Source organism: Aythya fuligula, chromosome 3 (genome assembly GCF_009819795.1).
Source record: "Aythya fuligula isolate bAytFul2 chromosome 3, bAytFul2.pri, whole genome shotgun sequence".
Taxonomy (NCBI): Eukaryota; Metazoa; Chordata; class Aves; order Anseriformes; family Anatidae; genus Aythya; species Aythya fuligula.
The window spans coordinates 26,703,177-26,730,822 of record NC_045561.1 but is presented as its reverse complement, the minus strand read 5'-3'; the positions used below and the strand labels follow the sequence as shown (position 1 = coordinate 26,730,822).

The following is a 27,646-nucleotide window of genomic DNA, read 5'->3' as shown; positions in this document are numbered from 1 at the left end:
TCTGAATGAAGGTCATTAGTGATTTGCAGAATACAGAAAGACCAGAAGTTAAAATAAGATGCCTTGACCTGAGAAATCTCTCTTCAAACTGTTCTGCAAATGACAATAAAGTGAAAAGAAACAGACAGTAAATGTCTATCCTAAGTAATGCTTTTAAATTTGAGGTAACGAGCTAGAATTCCATTACAGGAAAACATCCCACAAAATGGGAAGCCAAGACAGAGTGAAATTCATATTGTAGAGGAGTATGTTCAAGAAAAAGTTGATGACTAACACAACCAGCACTAACGTTTACTGAAGACCAACTGGATAGCCAATGTTTTTTCTGTGACGACTAAAAATCTCCCTGAGGACCACTTGTGCAACTAGTGCAACCTTATGCACACATACAGCTGTGGCTAACAGCTGTAACTTTCTAGGATGCCTTTCTATATTTCTAGGCATATAGACAGAAATGCTCAGCCAGTTTGCTTGCCTCCGTGGCAATTTTTTTTTGGAGGTAAGGGAAATAACCTGTTTGTGAAATGTGGAACAGCAGCAAGGTAGCAGGTTATCATTGTTAATGTGTCACACCTTTTTGATAACTGTTAACAACGTACAAGGTATCAGCTGCAACAGACTCCAGAGCACAAGTCTCCATGAATCAAATTTTTTTTTCTATATATGCATATCTAGCTGTCAAAACAGTTACTGTGTGCATATATATGTGTGTGTATATATATATATATATGTACACACATTTCAGATGGAGGGGTCACCCCTAATTTAGTAGTTACTAGTTTCAGAGTGCATTTAGAAGATACATAGAAATCTGCTTGCCATACTCTTGATGCTGTCATTTTTGTACTACAAGACAAAGTGGCATAATTCACAGATGAAAGAAAAAGCAAATAAAGTGAATCCAAATGCATCAAATAATAAAACACACAGCAGTAAATCCTCCTATTATCATGCTCTTTAAATATCTGATTTGGAAATGTTTACATACATCAAACTAGATATGTCTCAAAGCTGAATCCAGGAGGAGACGCACATTTCAAATACAAAGAGAAATTTGGATGACATTTTCATAACCCTAAGAATAGATATTATTCAAACCTCAGCCAGGCAGCAAATACCTTTTCTCTGGTGCTTTTGAATGGGTTCCCCCACAGAAATTTTCCTGTTGATCATTCAGCAGATTTGGAAACAAGACATCTTTAAATACTATCAATACTGTTCATGACTGTACATGCAGGCACACAGACATTTTGAATCAAATAAGGAACTAGAGTTGAATGCATTGTGTTGCTATAATTAATTTTTGCAGGATGTAACTTTGGGAAACTCATCTCATCTTTCTGGATATCATTTCACCTATCTGAAAAATTAAATGTATTACACAAACAGGTATTGCAAAGCTTGCTTAGTGGCCATTTCTTAAGTGAACAGGTTCTTAGTTTTCTGTAGTCTTAGCAAATGTGTTAAAGGAAAAGAATGTGCATTAGCGAAGAGAGAGTAGTCATGGAAGAGGGAAGGAAGGGCATGCAAGTTATTTTCCGGGATTAAAAGAGGTAAAAGAGGTCAGCGGCTTTGCTCCAAATAGCATGACTTTGAAAGCCTGATTAAAAGTAAAGCAGTGATGTTCACACTGCTGTCTTATCCTGACATGGCAAAAGCCAACTTTTTAAAAATAAATTTCAGACCAGTTTTCGTATTTCACATGTTGGCTCTGAAGAAGATATAAATTAAATCTCTCAGAACAGTAGACGAGTTTCCCATCCATGATAAATGAGTAAGGAAATAAGATTTCTCACTTTCTCATCTCTTAATTTCCTTGGTTAAACTGTTTGTGTAATTCAGAAAACAAAACAAAACACACTGTAGACTGAGATGACTGCACTCACTGCTTAGTCAAACGTGGAAATTTGATGAATGATTCGTTGTAGGGTTGCTTTTTTTGTGTGTGTGTGTGTGTGTGCTCCATTGTGTACAACTGTGAGACTATGTAAATTATTTTTTCTACTTGGAGGGATAGAATAAGTGGATGCACTAACAGCCAAACCAAATTTAATCAGGGGTGTGTGTGTGGGGGGGGGGGGGCAGAAGTCATTCACATTGTAATTGGCTTATTGACAGCATTTCTAGATAATAGGTCTGATCCATTAGGAATATTTTAAGAGCAGTTATGGATTAATCAATTTTTCCATTCCATTTTGAAGGTAGTAAGAATTCTAAAGTTCATACAATGATTTAGATTCAAGTCTGCTATACGTGATGTATCAGCGGATTAATTTTTTCCATTCACTTGGTCAGTTTATAAAGATATATAGGATATGTTTGTATATGTGGATGTATATAAATTCATACAGTAGGTCAAGCAAAAAGGGGGAGAGGAAATAGAGCAGTTGGAAAAAAAATAAGACAAGTAAAAAAATACTAAACAAAGACCAGTAGTAATTTCACATCAATATCAGTTGAAAAAGCTTTTGTGGCCAAAAAAATAGCAAAGTGACAGTAGGTTCAGGCATGTCCTGACTGACATTTCTGAGAAATAGTGAACAAACAGTTGCACACACCCACCTGATTTTCACATACAATATATTAAATCACCTGTAAGAGTACAGTTCATGTTTGAATGTGTGTTTAAATGTAGAAAAATTGTTTCATCAATTTTGCAATAGAGATTCTGTATTGTTTAACAGGTTATATATTTTGTTTGAAGTTCAAATCTGGATATTTTGGACAACTTGTATTTAGGTTTACAAACTGCTAAGCATCACGTATGCACATTTGAAGTTAAAAACGGGTAATCTTAGTGGTGGTACTGTGCTAATTGGTGAAGCAGTTGTGTTTCAGAAGCAGTTCTGACTAAGGTAGGAATTGCAGAAAATTTTTCTCCTTTAAAAACATATTCAAACATATTTGTATTCTTGCAAGTGATTCAGTTTTCCATATACGGAAATAATGCATGTGTGTTGATGTATGTATTCACCATTTCTCAGAAATGCTGAGGTATATTCCAGTTTGATGAAAGTCATAGGTAAAACAGAATTACACATAGTCCACCAAAAACCAGGTAAAAAAGAAGACAGAAGACTACACGTATCTCTTACTGATTTAAATCTAACATGAGTTTGATTTAAAAGCCAAACTGATTTGGCAGACCTGTAAACCCATGCAAAGTTCCGCACCTGGATTTATGACTACAGAGGGAAGAGAACAGTATATAGGTAACAGTAGATGTTCCCTGGAAAAGTTATCTATGTGAATCGTCACATTCAGTCTTGCTTTGTTTTACAATTATGAAAAGGCTTCGTATATATATATTTTTTTGTGTGTTCTAAACAGCCGAAAGCATTAAGGAGAGCTAGTCATATGCCAGAATACAAATTCAGCAGTCACAAAATTATATGACAAAATATGAAACAGAACCATCATCCTGGTAGTTGAGATAGAACAAGTCTGTGAGAAAACTTAACATGCACAGCATCCTAAGATGCCTTGCATCTTCTATTGAGGTATTTTGTTGAGGACCCTCTCTACATAATAACCCTAGGTCACTTTCTTTGTTTAGTTTTTAATAATACCATTGCCTCTACTCCATGCTCTACCATGTCCTGCATGATTACAAGTGAAAAAAAATAAATTAAATATAGGTTCATTCAAAATATGCTGAACTTATATTTTGATAAGATTTTTTTTTAAAGCAGTATCTTTAAAAAAGTATTAAAAATTGAGATATGTCAGCTTAAGTAATCTACCAGAATGATTAATCTCTTCTTCCTTTTGCCAGTTTATATTGTGTAACTATGGATTTTGTAATATCGTTCCTTAGAAAACAACGGTCTCGAGAGATTTTTTCCTTTCCTCTAAAAAAAACCTGCCAAACATTTGCAATGTTTTGAATCCTAAGTCATCTCCCTCATCTCTAGTCCCTTACCTCCTATAAATTTATATTTAAAAGAATAGTGTTTTAGTGCTCCAACTAGATGAAAATTAACAGTTTCAACAACAAAATCATCCCTGTACCTTTGAGTTACTATTTTTTCCACAACAAACAACCAACACGAAACATACAGAGAAAGAAACAGGAAATTATGTTTTGACAGTCCAGTTTGCCTCATTCATACAAATTTTGTTTCCCCTTCCCACCCCTAAATGGCTAGGAAAAAATTAATTTTAATATTCATGTAAAATTGTCAATATTATCAATTGTATACATTGACAAGGTGCTAAATAATGTTATAGGCAGGATGAAGTTATCTTAGCAGACAGAACTTTTCTAATTACAAAGAATAGAGTGTTTGAAAAGTTGTTCTGCACAGACTGCATCATCTCCAGCCATCTAGAAATCAAAGGTCCGGAAATGTAGGTTAGAGGTATCTTTGCTACTTTCACTGTATTCTATACTAAGAATTGATTAGCCACAGCAGACTCAAGAAATGGGGTTGAAACATTTCAAAATCTGGGTTGATGAAGTGAAAAGGTCTTTGCATGCATTTTTAAAATTCTATGCATTTATCTTTGAATTCCTAACTTATCCCAATACACTCTCTTTATAGCAGTGACAGTATCTTTGTTTAGGTGAGGAGAGAAAATAGGTAGTATTTTCCACAGGGATCAAGTTTCAATGAAAATGTGACAGCCATTGGGGTTGATGGAAAGATTATGCTACGTAACTCTATTGCTCCAGACATCTGAATCATTGATATTCACACATTAAAGCAAAGCTAAATAAACCATAGTCCTCTGGACATGAGGAAGTCTTTTCAGGCCAAAGGAGCTGTTCCCATCCCTTCTTCCAAAGATTACGAGGGTTTCATGATATTTCTGGTGATCATTGCACTGTTTTCTTTGGGATAGAGAACAAACTTTTGCCTCATCAGCAGACTGATTAAGGTAGAACAGTCTTCCAGGCAACAATTAAGAAAAGAAGCAGGTGCAAGATTTCCCAGGAGAAGTGTTCGTTTAAGACAGTGCAGAAGGGATCAGGTTTGTTAACCTGATCCAAAGCAACAATGCTGAGGAACAAATCGAGGAAGAATAGCAACAACACTTTTTTTCCTAGCCACTTAATCTCCATATATGAGAAGCACATTGGGGTTTCAGCAGCAGACTGAGGCAAGCACTGTATTGTGGAGGGGTTGAAGGCAGTATTCCATCAGATGGAAATTATTAAGAAAGGAATGACCTATATTGTATAAGTTATTACTGGACAGTTCCCAGATGAGTTAATAGAACTGTGACCTAATTAAACCACATCCTTTATGTCCAGTTTTTCCAACTGCATGTACATGACAACAGAAATATAATATAATAAACCTTAAAGTAAATTTTAAAATACAGCAAGGAACACAACAACTCTGGTGGCAAATGAAGAGAAAAGAGTGAAAGCAGAAGTGGTATCCACATTTAAGTCACAGTCATTGCAAATGCTAACACCATACTATAAAGGTCTTAAAAACAATCTAACTAAACAACTCTGGTGGACCATATAATGAAAGAAAAAACCTACTGAACATAATCGTAAACTGAAGCACAATGGAGAGTCACTGGAGCTAATCTCTCACAAGTCTCACTTCAGCTGTAACAGCTCAAAAGGAATATCTTAAATTTTTGAAGACTACTCAGTGAAACCACCTGCTGGAAATAGAGTAGAGCTGAAAATAATGTGTTACATTTAAAGATTTTAATTTCTGTGGTGTTTTTTTTCATAAATTTTATTAGTGACATTATTATTTTTTTTAATACTGAATTTAATGTTATAACACTAGGTTTTGGTATGAATGGACCCCCACTATTGAAACTATACTGTTATCATTGATACTTAACTTTATTGTCAATGTTACTTAGTTGTGTAACTGTATTTACACCATAAACTAATTTCTTATTTTTTACAGTAAGATCTAAGAGTACGTCCTCTACATAAACTGCATACAGTAGTATACTATGCTGAATATTCGATCTCTAAATCGTATGCCAGTCTACTAAAAGCTGTAGTACCATTTGTTCATACTAGCATTGAATGCCATTACAGGGAAACAAATTTAAAACCAATAAAATGATTTAAGCAAGACGCCCAACAACATCAAAAGAAAAGATAATGCTCTTACACACACACATACAAAAAAAAATCAATCATGCAGATGGTTAAGAACTTGCACTCATTTAGCAAATATTTTTAGAATAGGGCAAAGATCAGGGAAAGATCAATTACCCATATTTCAGAAGAAACTTTTTGACATAACTAAACTGCTGGCTATGTTTCCATTACTGCATATTTACAGGCCTTGATATTTCGTCAGAGACAGGATACTAAACTAGAATGATCCAATCTGTTTAACAGTCTGTAAGCTGCTTCTATACATATTTCCTTTACCCACTGAATATTTACTTTTTGCTGATGCAACTAATGTATACCTCCAGCCTGAAATGTATTACCATGAGGAATTCAAGTCCACATGCTGGGAACCACACAGCAGGAAAACAGACCTAATAACAGGAAAGGAACCAACAAAAAACAAATGGCAAAAGAACAGTGAAAGATGGAGGCCAACAGCATACTCTTATCTTTCAGTTAAAAGCAGAGTTGTTATTATTATTGTTACTATTATAAATATCTCCCTCCATTCTGAGCTTTTCACCACTTTCTTTCAATCACTTACTCAATTTTCACTTCAACCTTACGATTCACTTTTGGAAAAAATCCAAACTATTGTGTGGAGGGTAGTGAAGCAGGAGGAACTTTTACTGTTTTAAAGGATTACCAGACTTAGGTGCTACATTTCTAGGTGTTGCTTTTCAGCATTGCCATTGTACCATAGTGTCTGCTATTTCTCTAAGTGTCATCAACTTGTCAGCTCATGAGCAGGTGTAAAGGCTTTGTTCCTCCTCAAATGTAATGTTCAGTACAGCCAATGGAAGTCTCTGAAAAATGTCATGTCATGAGTATTTTTTTTTTTTTTTTTTTTTCCCCAGGGAATGTAAAGGTAAATATTTCTCTTCAAAATTCATGTCATTTGTTGCTACAGCAAGAAAGCAGCAAAACATCACTAAATGGATTATTAAAAGTTCTGAAAACAGAAGAGGTGCCTGAGAGGCAGCACTCAGGAAGCACTTACAAGACTGAAGATCACTGGAATGTGCAAGTAATGTGAGCAAATTATAAAGCAAACCAAATAAAAATATCCTGACATGAGGAAGATGAGCATTCTGTACCAAACCATACACATCTGAAATTCCCTAGTTGATACAAATGGCAGAAGGCAGTAAGTCCTTTGTTTGACTTTTTGTAAAATATATATGTGCTATCAGAATGCACTGAGATTTACAGAAAAAAATAAATTTTTAGATATTTTTAAAATCAGTGACGTACACAGAACCATTATAGTAAGTAGCATAGCTGTGTATTTACCATTCATTTCCTGCATCAGAGCAGGAAAAAAAACAACTGAACAGTTTCACCCCAAATCAAGCCACAGTTAAATCAGACTTGTGTCTTGGTGTTATGTTATCACTTAATTCAGGGTCATACTACCTAAAATATTAGACATAAGAGGGTCTATAGTGTTTAAGAAATTCTTCATTGCTTCTTACATAGACTTAGTATGAGTAAAACTGAGCAATTCTCAGAACAATTGATTTTTCTTGCCAAAAATCAGACCCTCTATTTGAATTCATTATGGTTCATTAGGATTCAGCTAAATCCAAAGCTTATTTAGACTATAATAGATATTACTGCTCTGAATTTAGAATCTGATGTTTCATTGAGTGACAGATAGCAGGAATAAGTGAAGATCTGAATTTTTCTCAGGCCTAAACCAACCATCTCCATTTCAATCTGTGAATGATTCCAAATGCCTTATTCCAAGAAGAGATATAGCATTGCAGGTAGAAGGACAAAAAAATTAACTATTTCAGTGGAAGAGAATCAGTGTTCCAGTCTGCGTTTATTTTGTTATATTAAAAGACCATAACCTGTAAGCTTTCCAAGGAGATCAGAACTAAATACTGGGCAATGTATTATAAGAAAGTAATAAAGCTACATGCTATTCCTTCATAACTAGTAGGTACATAAAGGCAGAGACTAGTGACCTCCTTCATTTAATGCTGTTTCTGATAATATTGGTCTGATCGCTTAGCTGTTGTTTCTTCAGGAACCAAGTGCAAGAAGAGAAGCAACTAGCTTATTTCAGACTGTAAACCAGCAAAATGGTTTTTCCTTTCCTTCTGATACATTTGCCTGTTACCCTAGCATGGTAAACAAGACATCAGCTATCATACAACATTTGACAATAACTTTGATGCAATCTTGGTTTCTATTTGCTGTAGATGCTATGGATCAAACTATCTCCTTCTACAATTGATAATAAACGATAATTGTTTGTATCTAATGATTCTAGTGATTCTAATTTTTTTTTCTCCCTGCTTAAAGGAAATATCTTTCTTAAAGATTAAAGGCATTTAAAGCTAAGTAAATGAAAATATGGAAGAAAATATATAAAAATGTAGAAAATGTACAAAAAAATGAAAATATAGAAAACATAGAACATATTTGTTATTTGGTGTTGTATTTCCCAATTTTCAAATCTCATTTTTAGTTATAATTTTTTTTTAAGTGTCAGTTACATTATTTCCAGCTGTGTGAATTGAGCACATAGCTATGCATCTTGGTGCATAAGACACAATCTAGAAAGATTTCAAATAGGAAAAAAAGGGGGGAGAGGCTCCTAAAATACAGAATCATCTCTTTCTCTCCTCTACTCCTCCTCTTTTGCTTCCCCCGTGTTCCTCCCTCCCCAGTGTTTTTTCATTATTTTATTTTATTTTTTTTTTACTCTAACTTGTCATGTATTTGACAGTTTCTCAAGTATTTAGCAATGAGGATCTAATTGGAAAGTGCCAGGTTCTTTTTTATTGCACTTTATCAATATTGTTAACAGAATGATGTAATTGTTTGGGGTTTGGTGAAGACATTCCATGTCACTTCAGTGTTAATACCAGGCTGGAGCCTTCATTGTCTGCCTGCGTAAGCTAGATAAACACAGACCTGTGTGCTTTCTTCTCATCTCAGGATACTTACTCAGAGAGATCTTGGAACATATGCCTATTGCGAGCTAAACATTTCACTTTTCATTTTATCCATGTGCCAGAAATCCATTCCTTGGATAAACACTTTACATACTGACACTCTTAAAGTTACTAAACACGATAAATAAAGAGAGAATACATCATTTCAAAACCGATTAAACATTTTCTCACTTGTGACAAATGAACAGCTATACACTGCATGGAGTCCCTGGAGCAGACATTCCATTTTCTTTGTCTTTATTTTGCGTGGAAGATTAACTTTCCATTTCAGCTCATCTATTGCACAATTGAGCTTTTCTAAAATACACATTGCTGCATTTTCCCCAAATCATTATTCATTTTAGAAACATTTTGGTTGTTACTGCTACAAGAGCTGTTCTTTTAGACTTCTGTGCTTTTAATGGAGATATGAGCTTTAATATTCTGTGCCCAAGCTAAAAGAAAGAAAATTTGTAGCTCTTACTAAAAGCTAAAGAAATGTTATTTTGGGGCAGACCTGAACTTACATGTGAGCTGAAGTTATCCACTTCAAAAAGTAAAATCCAAACACATTAATCACATTAATTTTGCTCCATCTAATCCATCACTTTTCCTTGCACCACTTGCTTGTCTGGTCATCCTATGCACTGCTGTTCTATCTATGATTAGCCAAATGTAACTAATCTTTCATTTAGCTTTTTAAGCTTTCACCTTCTCTTTCACTCCCTGAAAAAAAAAAAAAAAAAAAAAAAAAAAAAAAACAAGTATTTTATTTTTAAGACCCTTTAAAGATCTTGATGCAATAAATACACATAATACCAAAACTACACCAAGAACTCGTCTTCAATATTTTAACAAATACCACAAATTTGATTAAGAATTACAGTGTGTGGGTGGAAGGAATAAAGAGAAATGTAGTTTACATAACAGTAAAAAAAAAAATTGACCCTAGATTTTTTGTTTTAGGTCCCAGTGTATTTCCTCGTGTGTTCTATAAGAACTTTTGCATGTGATGTCACCAATGAACTAGAATTTCCTTCTTGGACAAAATACTGTGCAAAGGAGATGCTGCACTCATCAGCAGAGGGGAGGAGAAAGAGTTAAGACAAGTAGGATGGAGTAGGCCAAGCTGACTGAGGGTCCAAGGAGCAGTTTTCTTTCTTCTCCCTGACCGTATACCGTATATCCTAGCTATAATGAAAGGAATATGTTGATATCATGGTTTCAGTCAGGAGAAAAATAAAAAAATAAAAAATAAAAAACAAGACTGGAGAATTCGACAATGACAAGTCACAAGTTTTCCAAACAGATTTCAGATCCCTCTTGCCCTTAGGAATCTGTTAGCATTGCACATATAGTCTAATCCATATTCCACAGGAGAAAGTTTCCTCAGCAGAGCAGTCAGAAATCAAAAATCTCTCTTCTACTAAGTTTCTTCCCTCAAAGTTTTATTGTAAAGGAAATTTTTAAGAGTAAGAATCATGTAATTCAGCAGTTAAACAAGCTTCAGCAGTTTCAGGAATGCCTTTCAAATACTTGAGCAAGAGGTACAATACTGAGCCAAAGCAATACTCCCTTCGTTCCATTTTTTTCCATCAGGATCCCACATCATTGATATACCAATGACCTTTCAAGTAAGGAGGGAGCTTCTGACAGAAACATCCACCTTTTCAGGTACCGTCTTTATTACATGGCCCATGGGTATAGACAGAAACTACTGGTATTGGTGCTGTACCAGGAGAGTAGTCACCCATAACGTGACATTATAGAAAGTAACAAATCAGGACATCAGGGCCATAGGATGGCTAACAAATCATAACTAGAATCATTGATAGTGGCATATTTTACTGTACATGAATTAATGAATACAGCTGTATTCATCAGCATATATTCAGTGGCAGTTGTAGTTAATACAAAAGGAAGATGCTATTCTTAGTGAACAGAAAACTAATACAGACTAATACAGTTTCACCAAATCTGGACTAGAAACGGTGTGTGTCATATTTCAGTCTTCTGCAGGGACAGATAAAAGTGTGTCCCATTTAGACACTGCTTCTGGAGAACACTGCCAGAAATTAGAAGAAAACACAAGTTGTGCAATGCAATGAAGTTCACAATTTTGAAAACTCTCAACTGTACACATCTGTAATGAAATTTAATGAAGTATTTCACTTTTTGCCACAAAAACTATCTGAATATCTATTAGCAATACTACAAAGTATTCAATTCAAAGTCAATTCAACTTGTAGCAATACTACAAAGTATTCAATTCAAAGTCAATTCAAATTCAATTCAACTACAAAGTATTCAAAGTCACATTCAATTATACCTATCATTAGCATATTAAAAAAACAGATTTCCATTCCACATTTTATAAGTTCAGGAAGTTGTACCTAATGAACATTAGCTGTCTGGGGAATGCTATTTCTGTCAAATCACTATGATTCTGGCATGGAAGGAAGTTTCCTTTCAGAGTGAATGCCATATTCTAAGTTTGTTTTTACATGAGGTATATGCCTTTTATACCTTAAAGGCAAGTGTCTTGCACTAGTTTTTTTTAAAGGTGGACTGCACATCTATATACCCTTTTTTTTTTTTTCCTGTTCATCAAGTTGAAATTGACAATAAATATAACTTCATTTTCCAAGTGCATTTCTTCCACTATTGAAAAATATAACATTGGATTCCAAAACAGCAGCTTCTAAAAAAAACACTTCCTTCAGACAAGGAGTTTAGCACGTTGTTCTTTCTTACCTTTTATGTGCTTCTGTTAGTGACTTCTCTTCATTTTCTTGGTCTAATTTAGCTGTAAAAAAATACAGGCAAAGAATTAAAGTGAAAGATAAAGATTATTTATTTTTTTAAATAATGTTCACTGTAAAATTCATAAGTCTTTTATTCTTTATTTTATAAAAACAAGATGAAGATACACTCAAGTATAACAATTCTGAAAAAGCTACATGAAGTCTGATATCCCTAGATATCCCTAGGGAAATACACACACTCCTAAAAACCCTCAAAAGAAGTGCTGTGTTTTTTGTTGTTGTTGTTTAAATCTTGCAGTAATATAAACAATATAAAGTCATGAAAGTGACTTTAAAGCAATTCTTAAAGTATGACTCTGAAACAAAATATATGGGAACTTGTCTATCAAGAGGGAGGAAAAGCACGAAGCATTTGATTTCATAGCTTTTCTGTAAGTTACTTGATAGATAAAAATTGTCTTCTCCCTCCCCTTCCCCTTCACATAGCTAGTTAGTTTATGAACTAGGAATTCCTAAACAAGAATAAATTACATCAATTAGTGAAGTACTAGCACCATAGTAGGCCCATATCAAAAACATTACTTTCTATACAAAGGAAATTATTGCATTGCCATTATGTGAAGAAAAGTCAAAACCAGCAAGCTGTCATTGCCACACTAGTGAAAAATGATCAGTTTCTCACTTCTTCTCTCATTCTGCACTACATACCAAGTTCAGTTCACTTAGAAACACTAATATGCAAAATCTACAAGAACATACATATTAACCTAAGTATCAACAACATGCAAAGCAATAGTACAATATCAATCTGTGCAAGTGTATTTAGATCAAATTTATACAGTTATTCAGTTATCACAATTTAAATCCATTTAAGAGCTGCACGTTTTAGCCAAAATCTTTGTAGTCTGGAACTTTATTCCCTTTTCGTGTCTGCTGGAATACTAAGTTTTTAATTTGCAAGAAGAATTTTAGAATTCAAGAGAGTCATTGGGTTTGGGGGCATGAAGAGGATCTGAAGTGTCCTGAAGACAAATAAATATCAATAGTACAGAATTCAAAGAGAAAACTAAAAAAGAAGCATAAACTTTAAAGCTATTTCTCATTCCCTACATTGCTTTACAATAATAAAAAACATTTTTCTACTTTGTTGATGCACCACATCAACAATGTGGTAGGAAATCAAAAATAGTAAATATAGATTTTAAATTTGACAAAAATAAGAATGGGATTTTTAGGGTACAAAAATAATCACTATTTTTTCTATTATGATGTTTCTATCAGCAGCACTTTACAAACACACACTTGCACATAGACATGTGAAATCTGTAGCAAAGTTACACAAGTGCAGTTTCCCATTCCCCCCTTCCACTCCCCCCCAAAGCCGGAACAAGGATCCGAATTATGTCTGATGCTGCAAATGCTTTTTAATAGTAGTAACGTAATCTGCTGAGGTGGGTGAGCAGTGCTCATTTTACCCACAGCAGCAAACTTTGTATCTAGCAATTGTTATTTGAAGACTAAGGCTCCATCGTTGTTTTGTTTGAAGTGAAAAAGAAATCCCAGCAAACCACAGGAAACTTGAGGGAGTACTGGGTAAATGTTCTCAAGGAAACTCAAAAGAACGTGAAGCCTGCCTGATTACGGGTTTCATTACTGACTTGAAACTCGGCCCAGATTCTTCAAAAGGTTTCTGAGGGCTCAAAACCCTTCTGAGTGAACCTGGGCCCAGTGTTGAGTGAATCTGGGCTGACTTATAGTTTTGCTTGAAAGCCTTGTCTTGCTTTGGATATGAAACCAGGTGAAACCTGGCAGCTTTGACAGATTTTTTACTTCAATCCTGAAAGTCAAGGTATGATTTGTTGTAGAACCATATGGTGCAAGAGAGAAGAAACTCCACACAGACTCCTTGGATGAAGGGAGAATATATAATTTTACATTAACACTTTTACTAATGTACCTTCTGATACAGTTTCTAAAATAAGCAGTGCTGTTACTGAAACATATAATTTGAAATCCTCTCAGTTAAACAATGCTTGTAAATGGAGGCTAGCATGTTCCAGCTTAGGATAGTCTTTTAGTACTTATATCTGCTGGATAGAACCCTTTTTATAATCTTACAGGATTGATTGGACACAACATCTGAACTGTCTAGTTTTGGCTTTTTCATCATCCCAACCATTATACGCATGCTTATAAACAATTACTTACCTAAAAAAGCAATAGAGCAAATATTTTATAATTATTATTTTTTTCGAAGAGTGCAAGTACAAATTGTACAAGGCTTATCAGTGTGTTAGAATGTTTCCATGCTGCAACAACTTTTCTTTTCTTCCATTCTAATTTAGAAGCATGTATCTGTACTTTTAATCATTTCCTATAGAATGGGTACTACACAAAGAATCTTGAAAATTCCTGAATTATTCAGGTGTATGTAATAGTTTTTGTTTGTTTTTAAGCTAATAAGCACATATGCATAAGGCAGTTACTATACCCCCTGAGATTTCATTCTGCATCAGATCACCTCTTAGCATTAACAGTCTTGCAAGGAAAGAGTTTTCTCTAAGAGAATTCCGTTGTAGTCTGTTCCAAACATGTGATGACATGACACCTCTAAATCTTTTTAATGTTATCAAAAGGACATTATTCAGGTGTGAATCAGACTTGCAATCCATTTGCTTTCTTGTTTTTCAAGATGAAAAAGAAAGTTAAAGAACAGTATTTAAATGTTTCTGCTCCAACAAGATGACAGTTGACACCAGTGGAAGAGAAGAAAACATGGTACACACACTCAAGGATCTGTCGCAGTCCAAAGCAAACATTTAAATTACTACTTCTGTACTAGTGTAAACAACTGAAAGCTGTGGACAATAGCTAGTCAAAGACATTCACTGAGATTTAACAGGATGCTTTCTTCCCTTGTTGGTTATCAAAACAACAAAAGTTTTATTGTCATATGCGTACACTGGAATAACTACTAGATTTCTGAAGTAGCTAGAGAGTCTGCTAAGTTCTGAAATTGGCCACTGACATGATCACCTAATATTAGTGGTTGCTGGTATTTTGTCATACTAATTGCTCCTTTGGTAAATTATTTTCAACCCATTTTTTCTGTTTCAACAAGGGAGTAATGTTTTTAATATAGTTTTTCCTCAAAAGCTCCAGGTATTTCTGAATGTTACAGCTATGACAGATTCAGCCGAAGATTCCCCATACTGCATTAGACTTTTCCATTTCATTGAATATAATGCATCTTTACTGTCACTTCTTCCTCCAAAGCAGTACATCACAACTGGTAAACAGAGTACCTGAAAGGCACTTTCTTGTCATTCTTTCTTAGCAGCCTATATCAATTAAGTGCTAAATACAAGCTGAAAGGCAGCCATGTGGGGAGAGGAGTGTTGGAAGAAAAGTCTGTTTCCTTTCACAGATGAGAACTTCTCCAACAGGTGAAGCAAAAAGGAGAAAATCCCTACCCATTTCACAGTGAACCTACCATGACAATAGCTGGTGCAGGAAAATCTGTCATCTTCAAGGGTACTGAGCACATCAGGGTACGCAGCTCAGCCACTGAAATTCCCCCCCTCTCTCTTTGTCCTGAAGAAGCAAGACTTCTTCAGAAAACTTCAGAAAGTCTTACAGCTTTTCTTTGAAAAATATTAAAAGAGGTCTTGTAGTCTCATCTGATTTTGTATACGTTTATATATAAAATATATATATACTTCTACTGATCACATCAGGAACTTTTTGCAGGCCCTTATGACAGATGCAGAGGTTCCCATTCATGGGTCAGTATTTTTTGCCAACTAAAAATATTCCATATTTTATTGACTCAACATCTTTTCCTCAACCCCCTGCACTGAAATTAGCGTTCTTGATCCTTGACACTAATTTTCTGAACTGCCTCCAAAGATATTGTTTCAAATCTAATAAATACCTATAAAATCTATATCACACCCGGAAGCATTAGTCCAGTTAGTATTTCACATAATGCAGAGGGGAACAAAAGGTAATACTTAGATTTGTAACTCTGCCTACATACATTCAACACATTGTAGGTCTTTATATGCAGCTCTCATAATCCTGAAAGCATATATATCCTGTAAAATCTACTTAATTGAAAAATAACCTCAGGTCATATTGACAAACATTGCATTATTGAAAAGGGAACACTTTAGAGTGAAAATGACCTCTCATAGAACAAGGAAGAGAAGATGCCTTTTATATTCATGACATATACTAAATTAACTTACTCCTTTCTCACTTTTTCTTTTGAAAGCATCTCTTAACGTCTTCTTATGGGACAATGTTCTACTGTTTGCCTGCTTTTTCTGTTAAGATATCTTCATACTATTTCATGTTTGTCCCCATTTACTGCAAGCTCTGTATTTCCTAAATACTTCATATATTTGGTCAAAATTCAAGTACATTCCTTCCTCCCTATATCATTCCTTCCAAGCGTGAGGCTTGCACTATATCCCAGACTATTCATCTAACTACAGGTTATATGCATTTCATCAAAATTTACATCAGATAGTCTAATTTGTAGCGTTACTTTTGTATTTGCTTTAATCTATTGTTTGATGTTTAATAACCGGGACATAAAGGTTGCTTTAATGCAATCAAAATGCTATTTCCCACAAAGCCTCACAAGTGATGTCTAATAAATTTAACATATAAAAGGTGTCGTCATCAGCATAGATACAGTCTTGAATGTTAGCACACCATTATTGTGTTTGCTCTTCCAATTCTTCTATATTCCAGTCCTGCAAAGTTACATACAAACTTCTGCAAAGGCATGTATATGAACAGTCATACCAAAGTGATCTACACAGTTAAGAAAACCCGAAATGTTATACAAAACCAAATGAAAGAATGAAACACAGGCATTCTAGAAAATTACAGTGTTTAGCAGAACAGTATTGTTCACTGGTAGGTGAAAATTTTGTGTGCGTGTGTGATTTGTTTTTGTTGTTATTTATTTTTTTAGAAGCCTAGATGATTAAATGAAATTGAGAGGGGTTCAAAGGTAAGGATATAGAAGTTATTTTTGACCATGAATTGTCCCTTCTGATCACGACAACTGACATTTCAGACATATTATGCTAAAACCTTTTTAGGAATCAAGCCACTCTCTGAACTAAGAATGCTGCCAAGTATATTCTCATTTTCAGTCCAATGAACTTTTTATATCAGTCTCTTCTAAATGTAATCATTGTACTTTCTGCATTAAAGCTGTTGTCAAAAATAAAATAATATCTAATATATTAAAAATATCTGATTTTCTGTATGTATATGATTATGTTCTGTACAGGCATTGGATATAAGTTCTATTTTCCCTGTTATCAGTTCTTGCAATTTCTTATTTGGAAGTGCAACATTCCATTCTTTATCACCGCTTCCAATGGACTTAAAAATTTTAGGAAATATCTGCACTAAGACTAATGGAGAGGTCAAAGACTTGAAACTACTGCTTTAAAAAGGGAGTATTCTGCCTTGCACTACGTACATTTTAAAAGCAGTGGAATTCTTAGAAATTATTTTTACTGAAAAAACAAACAAAACTCTCTGTTTTCAAAACTTTTACAAACCTTTTCTGCAGTTTTACCATGATCTTTAAAGAACTTTTTTCCCCCACAGAATTAATATTAGATGTGGTTCTGAAAATATTACAAAATATAGCAAATATCTTAACCCAAACCATCCCTTGCATAAAAAAAAATAAAAACAACAACAAAAAAACAGTAAGGGCCAAACAGACCAAAAAAATAAATAAATACAAAGTTGAGGGATAGACTTTCTTAAAACATGCTGCTGACCTACTCCATTGGGATCTGAGGACTTGAAACGCCTATCTGAGGCTATGAGGAAACCTTGGGCAGATTATCTCAAACATGTGAGTAGGAGAGGAGAGTGATAAGATGTTGCATGAACAAAGCATGTAGTCACTCTTGTATTATTAGGGTCTAAGGTTCAAGTCCGCAGGACCTCTGCCAAAGCTTCTAGGAGAGTTCCTCCATTTTTTTTTTTTTGTGGTACATGCAGTTTTTAGATATCCCTCAGAACACACTTAAATAACACAACTATTTTATTTGGTCTGGAAATAAGCACATTGTTCAATGCTTGTTTTGAAACATCTTGACAATATTAACTATCAAAAAACAATAAAGACACATGGTGAGTGCAAAGCTCTTAAAGTAGGCAACAACAACAACAAAAAAATCTTTTCTTCTCCCCTTTGGTCTTCTGAGTGTTCTTTGACTAAATTTATATTTTTGTTGTTGTTTGTTCTCTTTGCCTGTTTAATTTAATAACCATAACGTGGTTGGGGAGAAGAGTGGCACTGGGGAAAGCTAACTAGTCATTTTAGGTGGAATCTATCAAAAAAGGAGGTGGGTTTCTGGCAAAACTGTAAACAAGGATTAGATGATCATTAAACTTTAAATGATGATGTCACTGGTTCTCAGTGGCTTTGTAAAGAAAAAAGCTTAAAATGCAATATTAATATGCAAATATAAGCTTATAACCTGCAATAACAGAAATTTTATGAGAGAAAAGGGACTTAAACAGTTAAAAAATAATTTGTGTGCAAATCTACCAGATAAGCATAGTCACAAAACAGGTCGACCCTTTGGTTCAGATTCAGAAACGATTCTGAGTAGACCTCCAAGGTCTATAAATAGCATTCAAATACCCACCTGGAGCTTACGTTCCACGGAACAGTTTGCTTTTAGCCTGTGCCATGATCTTGACCCAGCGATTACTGTCTGTAGACACCACCTGGCCACAAACCCTGTTGCAATTTACGCTACTTCTACTGAACCAGTTTCAAAGGGCTATGAGTAAGAAGATGCACGAAACTGCCATCCCTTCCGATCTCCTGATCTCTCTTAAGGGAATATCACATCTTCTCAGGTAATTGAATACAGGAATGCATCTGAGTAATCTCAGATGGAAGACAAGAATCAATCCTTTCATCTTCTTCTCTATCTCCTAGATCTTTTTGCTTCTCTCCTCCCCTCCCCCCTTTATATAAGGGTATTAATTCTTTCTTTATAATTAATTATGCATGATCTTTCCAGTAACTTTCAAGTGAAGCCAGGATGTGGGTTGTTGTTTGTTGTGTTCTTCTGTTTGTTTTTGGTTTTGACAGATACAACTCCTTTATGATGAATCGTTAGAGCTACGTTGCTATAGTTTTGAGAATTTCTATTTATAGTAAACAAAGATGAGAAATCTAAAAAAGCTTTGCAAAAAGAAGAAAGAACTTCTGGAAACCCAGAAGGATCCTTAGATCCTTCTGGATTTCCTATAACACCCATAGAAGGTAGTGAGCAGGAAGAACACCTACTCCCTTCTCCCCCATTTTTCTAAAATTTTCATGCATACATGAAACAGGACATATAAATACTTCACTCAGGCCTCAGTTTCTTGAGGATAACTGGGAATAGAGCATCTAACATGCTGGACATTTTTCTAATTATGTTTTTTCAATTTTTTTCAACACCTGTGAGTTAAACAAACATTTATATTGATTCCGATCAATTATACTTGAGGAACCTGATTCCTCAAATAAATAAGAACAACAAAACTCAGCACAAGTCCTGCCTAGCCCTCAATACATGTTTCAAGATCTGAATTTTCTCTACATTAGTTTCTTCTGTTAATCCATCTCAGGCAACAGTAAAGAGATAGGTTATTATCACCCTTTGAAAGATGACATCTACTGTAAGCTGAAGGAAGTGGGACCCAGTTCCAACAACTTCCAAAAAATACCATGCTATCATACTCTAGTTATGTGCATTTTGTGACTATTCATTATTATGTTGTTAAATGTCACATGCAAAGAAGTAAAATACATCATATTTCATATACAGTTTTGACCACCACTCCCCATACTAGTGTTTCTAAAGTTGTACACAGCGCATCGTGAAGTCAAGACTAGACCCTTAACAGACATGCAGTTAGCTAGCATACATAGGACTAAATATGCATTATTAAGTAAAGATCCTGCAAGAGGTCTCAGGTCTAATTTAAAAGCAAGGCTGTCCAGCTGTAAGCCTGGACTCTGGACTGCTGAAGAACATGCAATGCCATGATAATTAGAGACAATACAGGAACAAAGTTGTCTTGCTTAAGTTTTAATATCTCTATTTTTTTTCACCACCCCAAGAAGTAGATGGTAAAAGCAATGTTATTTGAATGCTTTTTGGATTTTACAGAAGAAGGAGATTAAAATGTGGATTGGATTATCTTTGCCTATAAATATCTATAAACTTTTCAGTAACTTCAGTAATCTGCTGCACTCATTCCAAATAGTTTTGGGGTGGATGACATTATGACACTCACATACTCTTCCCAACCACTAGCAAAACCAATGCCCTTCTTTCTTACAACACACCTGCGTTGTCTGCCATCACTGTACTGATGCCTATGCCAAAAAAAAATAATGTTTCAATGAGGTCCTGTGCCAAAGACACAAACAGCTGCCATGCCACGTCCAAAGGTTTGTCCTTTCATGGACGTTGAGGTAAGGAGAGGCTAATTCAGTGAACTCTGTTTAGTGTTGCAAATACAACAGAATGTGAATTCGGATTATTAGGTAATAATGTACACCAATGGAGGTGCTGACATCTGAGGTAGGGACAAGTTTATACAATACCGAGGTTAAACTATTTATTAGCATTAAGATGTCAGTGTGAGATTACAAAAATACTTTCAGCACTCAAAGAAAAAGTTTTAAAAGCTCATTCAATAATCCAATGAAAAGAACACCAACATAAAAATGTAAACATTCATGGAACTAGTTTAAGTGTGAATTCCTGCACTTTTGTTCTAGTGATTGTATGTTGCTCTATCTCAAGATGATTTGATGATCAATGATTTAGAAAAATTGTCTCAGTAATGAGTGTATTTTGATAATATTTAAAGTGAATGTCTCCACATAAATCTAGCAATACCTGACCCTCTAGTGTTGTATTTTTAAAAGAAAAACAAAACCAAAAATATTTCTTCATATATAATTCCTAATGGTTTTAGTCATTTTCTCAAATTATTTTTAGAAAAAAAATAAGAAATAGTGCTACATTCTCCCCTATATTAATCAAATTATAAAAGCAACATTTAAGGAAAATGTAATCTGCAAAATCAATCATTTCTACGTTAGAAAATGCCAGAATTAAGATTATCCTAGCAGCATTCATTTCGCAATCATCTACAGTACTTCTGGAGCCAGGAACTGAACCCAGCCATCCAAAAGTCAGTCTGATGCTTTAGTCTTACTCACAATCCATCATATGATGATGCACAGCCTTTTGCTGCTTGACCTAAAAGAACAAGTTATGTCCAACTAGCTGGTTGCAGCTATAAAGATAAATACAACACACTTTGTGATTTATACATTCATTTACTAAAGGTTTGGAAACTGGATTTCTGAATGCTCTTTCTGGCAAGAGAAGGAGATGGTTACAGTCAGTTCCATCACGAGGACGATTTTAGCATCTTTGTTCTGCAAGATCATAAGGATGAGGCTAGAACTTGGGCCTGGAGAAGAGTCCAGCAGCATGAAACGTGGGGCTGGCACTCACTAACAATTGCAGAATTTTGTGAAGTAAGACCAGAAGGAGCCACAGGTTGAAAGGTCACCTTGTTCGCCTGAACTGGAATTATTCCCTTTTCCAGATGAACTAGCTAATCACCTGAAAAGTATGTTTTCACTTCTTTTAAAAGCAATACATTCTAGTGCTCAAGTATCCTACACTATAACACTTTTTTTAAAAATCCAAACCTAATGGTTATCATATTCAGAGGCTAACACAATATTCAATGATTTCCTCAGATTTGAAGTCTGTCACATTCACACAATTTATAAAGGTGAAAATCTGTTTTGAATATTTTGCCTCTTTCCAAGTCCCAAACCAAACTTCTATAAGGGTGCAGTGGCTACTGCCTCCTTAGAATTTCTCCTTAGAAATTTCCTGCCTTATCAGGCTGACAAGAATGCACAGCCGATCTGGAGTCCCTGGGGCTCCCAAAAACTGCTTTTCGCTGCAAAGTTAACCACAGTTAAAACCTGGGCATTGAAACTCAGTTGCAGTTCATCCACACACCTTCATTTATTTATTTATTTAACATGAGCTAGCTATCCTATCAAGTGTTAAAGGATTACTAACCTCTAACAAATTTCCTCTATATCTTGCATGATACTGTTTCTACTGTCTTCTGTGTGTCCTAAGAAGGCTTGCCCCCAGGAAAAGAAGTGATTTCCAAAGCTTCCTGAACTGGTGGATGTGATCTCAGATGTTTGTGTGTCACTATTCCACCCACAACAAAGTACAGTTCCAAAGGGGACAGCATTTTCAGGTAGTTTTCTTTTATGATCTCTCTTATTCAAATCCCGATAACTTGTTTGGAGTAACTCACAGAAAGAAAACTTCAGTAAAGATTACACTCCTGTATTGGAGAGATGCAAATAGTACTTATTTAGTACTTTAAGTCTAGTACTTTTAGTACTTTAAGTCTTTAAACAAATGCTTAGAAATATGTAATAAATAAAACAATATACTTCTTAGAAGTCCTGTATATTCTGACAATCTCTTAAATCTCTTTTCTGGAAGTGTCTTTAAAAAAAGGATCTGTGAGTACGGAGAATTTCAGCAAAAATTAGTCATATGTTAATTTGAGAAATACAGAAGTCCTGTATGTTGTGCATTTTTGAGTGCATGCGGCTCCAAGTGAGAGAAGGACAGAAAACATGGGAGAACAGAGGGTTGCTTTGGAAGTTTCAAGGCACGTAGGCCCTCCAAAATTAAATGCACAGGATAGGGAGTGCTTGCAAATATTCACTGAGCCAGCGTAGAGAGGGTAGGACAGAGGATAGATTTAATCTTTTGCTAAGGAGAATAATCATTTTATAAGTGGCCCTGAAGTCCATCAGAAAAAGACTGACATCCTTTTACTACTTTGCTTATTTTGATGAATATGATGACTATTTAATCTACTGAGTGGGCTAGCAAGAGAAGCGCTGGACAGCCTCAATTGTACATACCACTAGCATTTTTATCTAAAATGTTATGACTGAACACATTCCATATTTCTTCCCCTTTTTTATCCTTTGAATGAATGATCTTTACAACTCCGCTAGAAGAACTCTATTACACAGCCATTTTTGCCTCTAACGGCTCTAATAAAAGTGTTAACATTAAGTGTTGTGTTTTTTTTCTTTTATTAATACAATCAGGTAGACTAGTTACAGTAACTTAATTCAAAGTTACATAACTGTGCCAGACAGTAACTATTCTTATAAAAAGTGCCTTTCTAACCCCTTGCCAAGGATATTTAATTTGATGTCCAAGTATTCTTGCCGATGGGAAACCCATTTTCCATTTTAACTGCTAGCAACAAGTTTAAGTGAATAAACTAGCTACTTTGAACTTTTGAGTCCCATTATGCACACAAGTTATCTACTCTGAAAAGGCATCATATAAACATGCCAAATTATTTAACCCTATGAAAAATGCTTTTCATCTGAATTATAAGTTAAAACTTTTTCTGACTTTAGAGAAACTGGAACTTTAAAAGATAAAACTTAAAGCTTGATTTTTCTTTGCCCAGAGCATATGTTATATAAACACAAATCCCCAAAAGGTGCCAAGAATTGTCCCTCTGTTTTTCTAAATGATCATGTGTGCAGTCTAGCTGAAAAGACTCATCGATTATGTCTACATAAACAACAAAAGCCCTTAGAAAAAATATCTAGATCAAAAGCCTGTCAAACACTGAACAGGAAAGAGAAATCCTGCTTTAAACATGGCCTCTTTCAAGTCTGAATTCAATCCTATGAAGTAAAAACAAAGGATTTCATAATGAAAGGTATTTAAAATTACTTTATTTTTGGAACTTAACCAGGGATTCTTTTTTCTTATACGTTAACCTTTGTCTGCCTTATATTGTAATATAATTCTGCAAAATAGTCTTTTAAAGAGTTTTAAATCAGTGTAGAAATTGTTTAGTCACAATTCACTGTATTCACATTTACATTTCTAATTATTTTAATTAAAATGCAACCATGATATTTTTACTGACATTATGGATTTCTCTTTTTGTCAATGACCTGGTAATATCCACTATTAACATGGAAACTCAGCAACGTTCTTCATGGATGAGATGCATATCTATATGTGTTTTTTTCCACACTTTCCTTAAATACATACACGTAATCAAGGTGAAAAAAAACACACACCCTTGCAAAAACAAAACAAATTACTGTGGCTTACCTTGTATGCAATTATCCTCTATAAGCCATAGTCAAAAATGAAAGTAAGCTACTCTAGAGTCAGATACTTCCCAGACTGCTCTGATTTATAAAAACTGAAAGAAATTTAACTGATACACCTCTGATGTATTATAAGCCCCATATTTGAATTGTTATTCTGTTACTCATATCTACTGATGAAGGACACAACATTCTGCTTGCCAGATTTGTTAAATGTGTGTTTATCTCAGGAAGTATCAGTTCACATCAGTTAATTCAAAATAATGTTTTTGCAATACTCATATATACAAATTTTAATCAGAATTTATTCACTGTAATTGGGAATCTTATAGCATGGACCAGTATGTTCTGGAATGCTAACATATATATATATATATATTAGTTTTTAAAGTGTTTGGACAGATCACCATAGATATTCCAACCAAAGAAAAAGTGCATACCTGGCTGGCCTCTCAAACATACAGCATAGACAGTTGATAATGATTTCTCTAAAAAATAGCTTATTATCTCTCAGTAATTCATTAGCCTAGATCTGTGTTACATTGAATAAGTAGAAAGTGACTTCTCATATAAGTCATCTGATCAGTAACAGATCTGTCTTCTATTATAAAATGTAATGTCAAAGCAGAAAGAGAAGTAATGTGACTAAGTTAAAATTACATTAGTGTAACTCATCAGGCCATTGTCACCCTGATGTATTCAACTCCAAGTTGTATCAAAATATGAACTGGTCTAGACAGAATATACTCTTTCAGAGCAGTGTTTCAAGAGATGCTCTGATACACCACTAGTCAAAAATTAGCTATCCACGCTTCCTATAACATTGTAAAAGAGACTAGTAAAGCATATTCTATTCATTTTTAATTTTTTTTGGTCCATCCAGCACTCAGGATGCCAGTTCATCATGAATACTTCCAATATATTTTATCTTGCAGCATTTTCCATTAATCACATCCAACTACTGCATATGGATTTGCCTTATATCTGGAAAAGCTTTAACTACTTTTGCTATGCTTACTCCATGTTTCTGGCAAATACAAAAGAATTATCTCTTTGGAAAGAAGTTAATGACACAGTTCCAGCTTCAGTAATTTTTCAAGGAAAAAAAGGTTGTAAAATTGTTTTCTCTGGAATGCTGAACTTATCGGAAGATCACATACTTGAGCCAATAGCATTTGTCTTTGCTGTCATGCAAAAGAGAATGAGTCACCTACAGTACAACAGAATCATTTTGTAAATCTTTTAGAACTGTGTGGCATCTGATTAAACTAATCCACATCTTTCTATGATGCCAAAATAAACAGTCTCTTTCCCACAATGTATAAACACTGTTCCCATAACTTGCCTTTGAAATGTCATTAAAAGGTTAAGTGACGTTTCATTATTTACCTTGACTAATGAATTGTTCCATGCTGTCTTTGAAAGGCTGGAGGTGCTCTTCTAGTGATAGCTGATAAACTTTTGCTGCTTCTGTCTCACATACTGAAATTGAAATAACAGATTAGCTTAAGACACATCATAGTATGGATCTACACGCTGTAATAAAAGACACCCTTGAATTAACATATACTCAGTGAAATTGCTGGAATATGTTCCTCAAGCATACTATTTCAAGTACATACACTATGATAATATATTCAGGAACAGCTATGCTGTGATTGAACGTTTTTGACCAAAACGTAAAGATAGCAGTAGTGAGATTAACAAAAGCATTCAACTGTTTTGAAGAAGACAGGCAAATTTAAGAGACTGACCAGTGATTATGAACAGTGATTGCAAGTCAGGTTGATATACGTGGACTTAGGTGAAAATACCTTAATAAAAATAAAATTCAGTTGCAAAACCAGCACAAACTGTTTGGAGGGACCTTAATTACAGTGCATAAAGTATAGGTTATGGCTTAATACCTGCAAAAAAACACAGGTGTGGTTAAGTGTTTTGAATTGTTCAAAAGTAACAGTGAAAAATTATTGAAGTGCAAGAATATGAGAGTAGAGCCATTATAGCTTGAAGAGACCTTGGGGGAGGACAGCTAGGTTCTTACTGCACCAGAGACCAGGGCAAAGTTTGAGCCCAAAGCTTCCCTGACATATAAGTAATTGGTTAGGTGGTACCACCATATTCCCACAGATGAACCAAGGTAATTCTGTCTGGGGCAACAAAATAATTGACACTACATCTGGAAAATGACTCTGCCTGAAGTTTTCCAATAAAAGTGCACATATGCAAAAAATGTATTCCTTCTCGTTTACACTCCAGAGAATGTATACTTCAGAGAAACAGGATTATTGCTACGTCTTTACAAACAAAAAATAATTAGAGATTAAAAAAAAATGAAGATTCAGAATGCACTATTACAACTATCTACTTTAAATATACATGATGGGATCAGTCCAAATGGGATCAGTCCAAATATCTACGAATGAGAAATGGTCTGTTTTTGATGACCGGAAATAAACAAATAGTAGCCTTAAATACATTGTGTTCCAAAAATGTAATTCTGTAATATTTTAAAGGATTTCAGGAATTTAAAAAAATAATAATAATTAGTTGTCAGGTCATTCTTACCTAACCAAGCATGAGTTCACAACCTGTAATAATAACATTATCTAGTTTACAGCAACAAATTAATGACAGATCAGGAAGAGCATGGTGGTGGTATTGCAATTAAAGATAATGTAATTAAATATATATAACAAATATCTATATCTATAACAAATGCTCATCAGCCAGCCCACTGTAGATCTGTGCCTAGTCATTCAAGCACCAACAAGGTAAACAGATATGATGGTAGTCACATCACTCTTTTGTAATGTTAGCTGTGGAAATTGATTCACCTTTACCTAGTCCCAAAAGTTCTCAAAGTATCTTTAAGGTCTTTAAAAGTTCCTTGAATTTTCATACAGCATAGGACAGACAAAATAGAGGAATTATGTATCATTCTGCAAAGGAATTAATTCTGACAATAACATTTTTACACTATTCTTTTCACCTATTTAGTGACAAAGTTGTGAGACGCTATAGACCCTGCCATAACCATCCATTTCATGTCACTCAAATTCCATATCTGTTTCCAAAATATGTATTACATATTCTTCACAGGGTTAAGGTTCATAGAGACCTTAGTTTTATACCTCATTCCAATAGCCTGAAGCAGTCCTTTTTCAAAATCTATAAGGAAATGCAGGGATATACCATATTTTGTATTCAACTTGCTATGAAAAATAGAAACATAAGTAATATGGTCAGAATGAAATGTCTTAACCAGTCAGATACCGGAAGAGCCCTACCATGGTTGGTTTGTTTGTGTATGTGCTGGGGGAGGGAGGGGGAGCGGAGTTAATTATATCTTTGTTTCTCTGGATTGCTTTTTGTGTGTTTCTTTTTTTTTTTCCCCCCTTCTCCCTACATGAAAAGACTACAATTAATCACGTTCAGAAGAACAGCAGATCAGGTTTGGTTTTGACCATATTCCTGAATTGCTAATGATGTGCAAGTCACTTAAAAAAACACAGACCCCTCCCCCCCCTTTTTTTTTTTTGCTTTATAGAAAAATACC

At 34.6% G+C, this 27,646-nt stretch overlaps 1 protein-coding gene across 4 annotated transcripts in view; it reads right to left on the bottom strand.

Moving 5' to 3' along the window:
- FMN2 (formin 2) overlaps positions 1-27,646 on the bottom strand; it is a 154,788-nt gene that overhangs the window by 21,935 nt on the left and 105,207 nt on the right. For all 4 annotated transcript variants that reach the window (XM_032185814.1, XM_032185816.1, XM_032185815.1 and 1 more), the window contains 2 exons: positions 25,477-25,569; positions 11,806-11,857 (listed from right to left, as the gene is read on the bottom strand). In XM_032185814.1, coding sequence (XP_032041705.1) covers positions 11,806-11,857; positions 25,477-25,569 — 145 coding nt within the window. The remainder of the gene's footprint in view (positions 1-11,805; positions 11,858-25,476; positions 25,570-27,646) is intronic.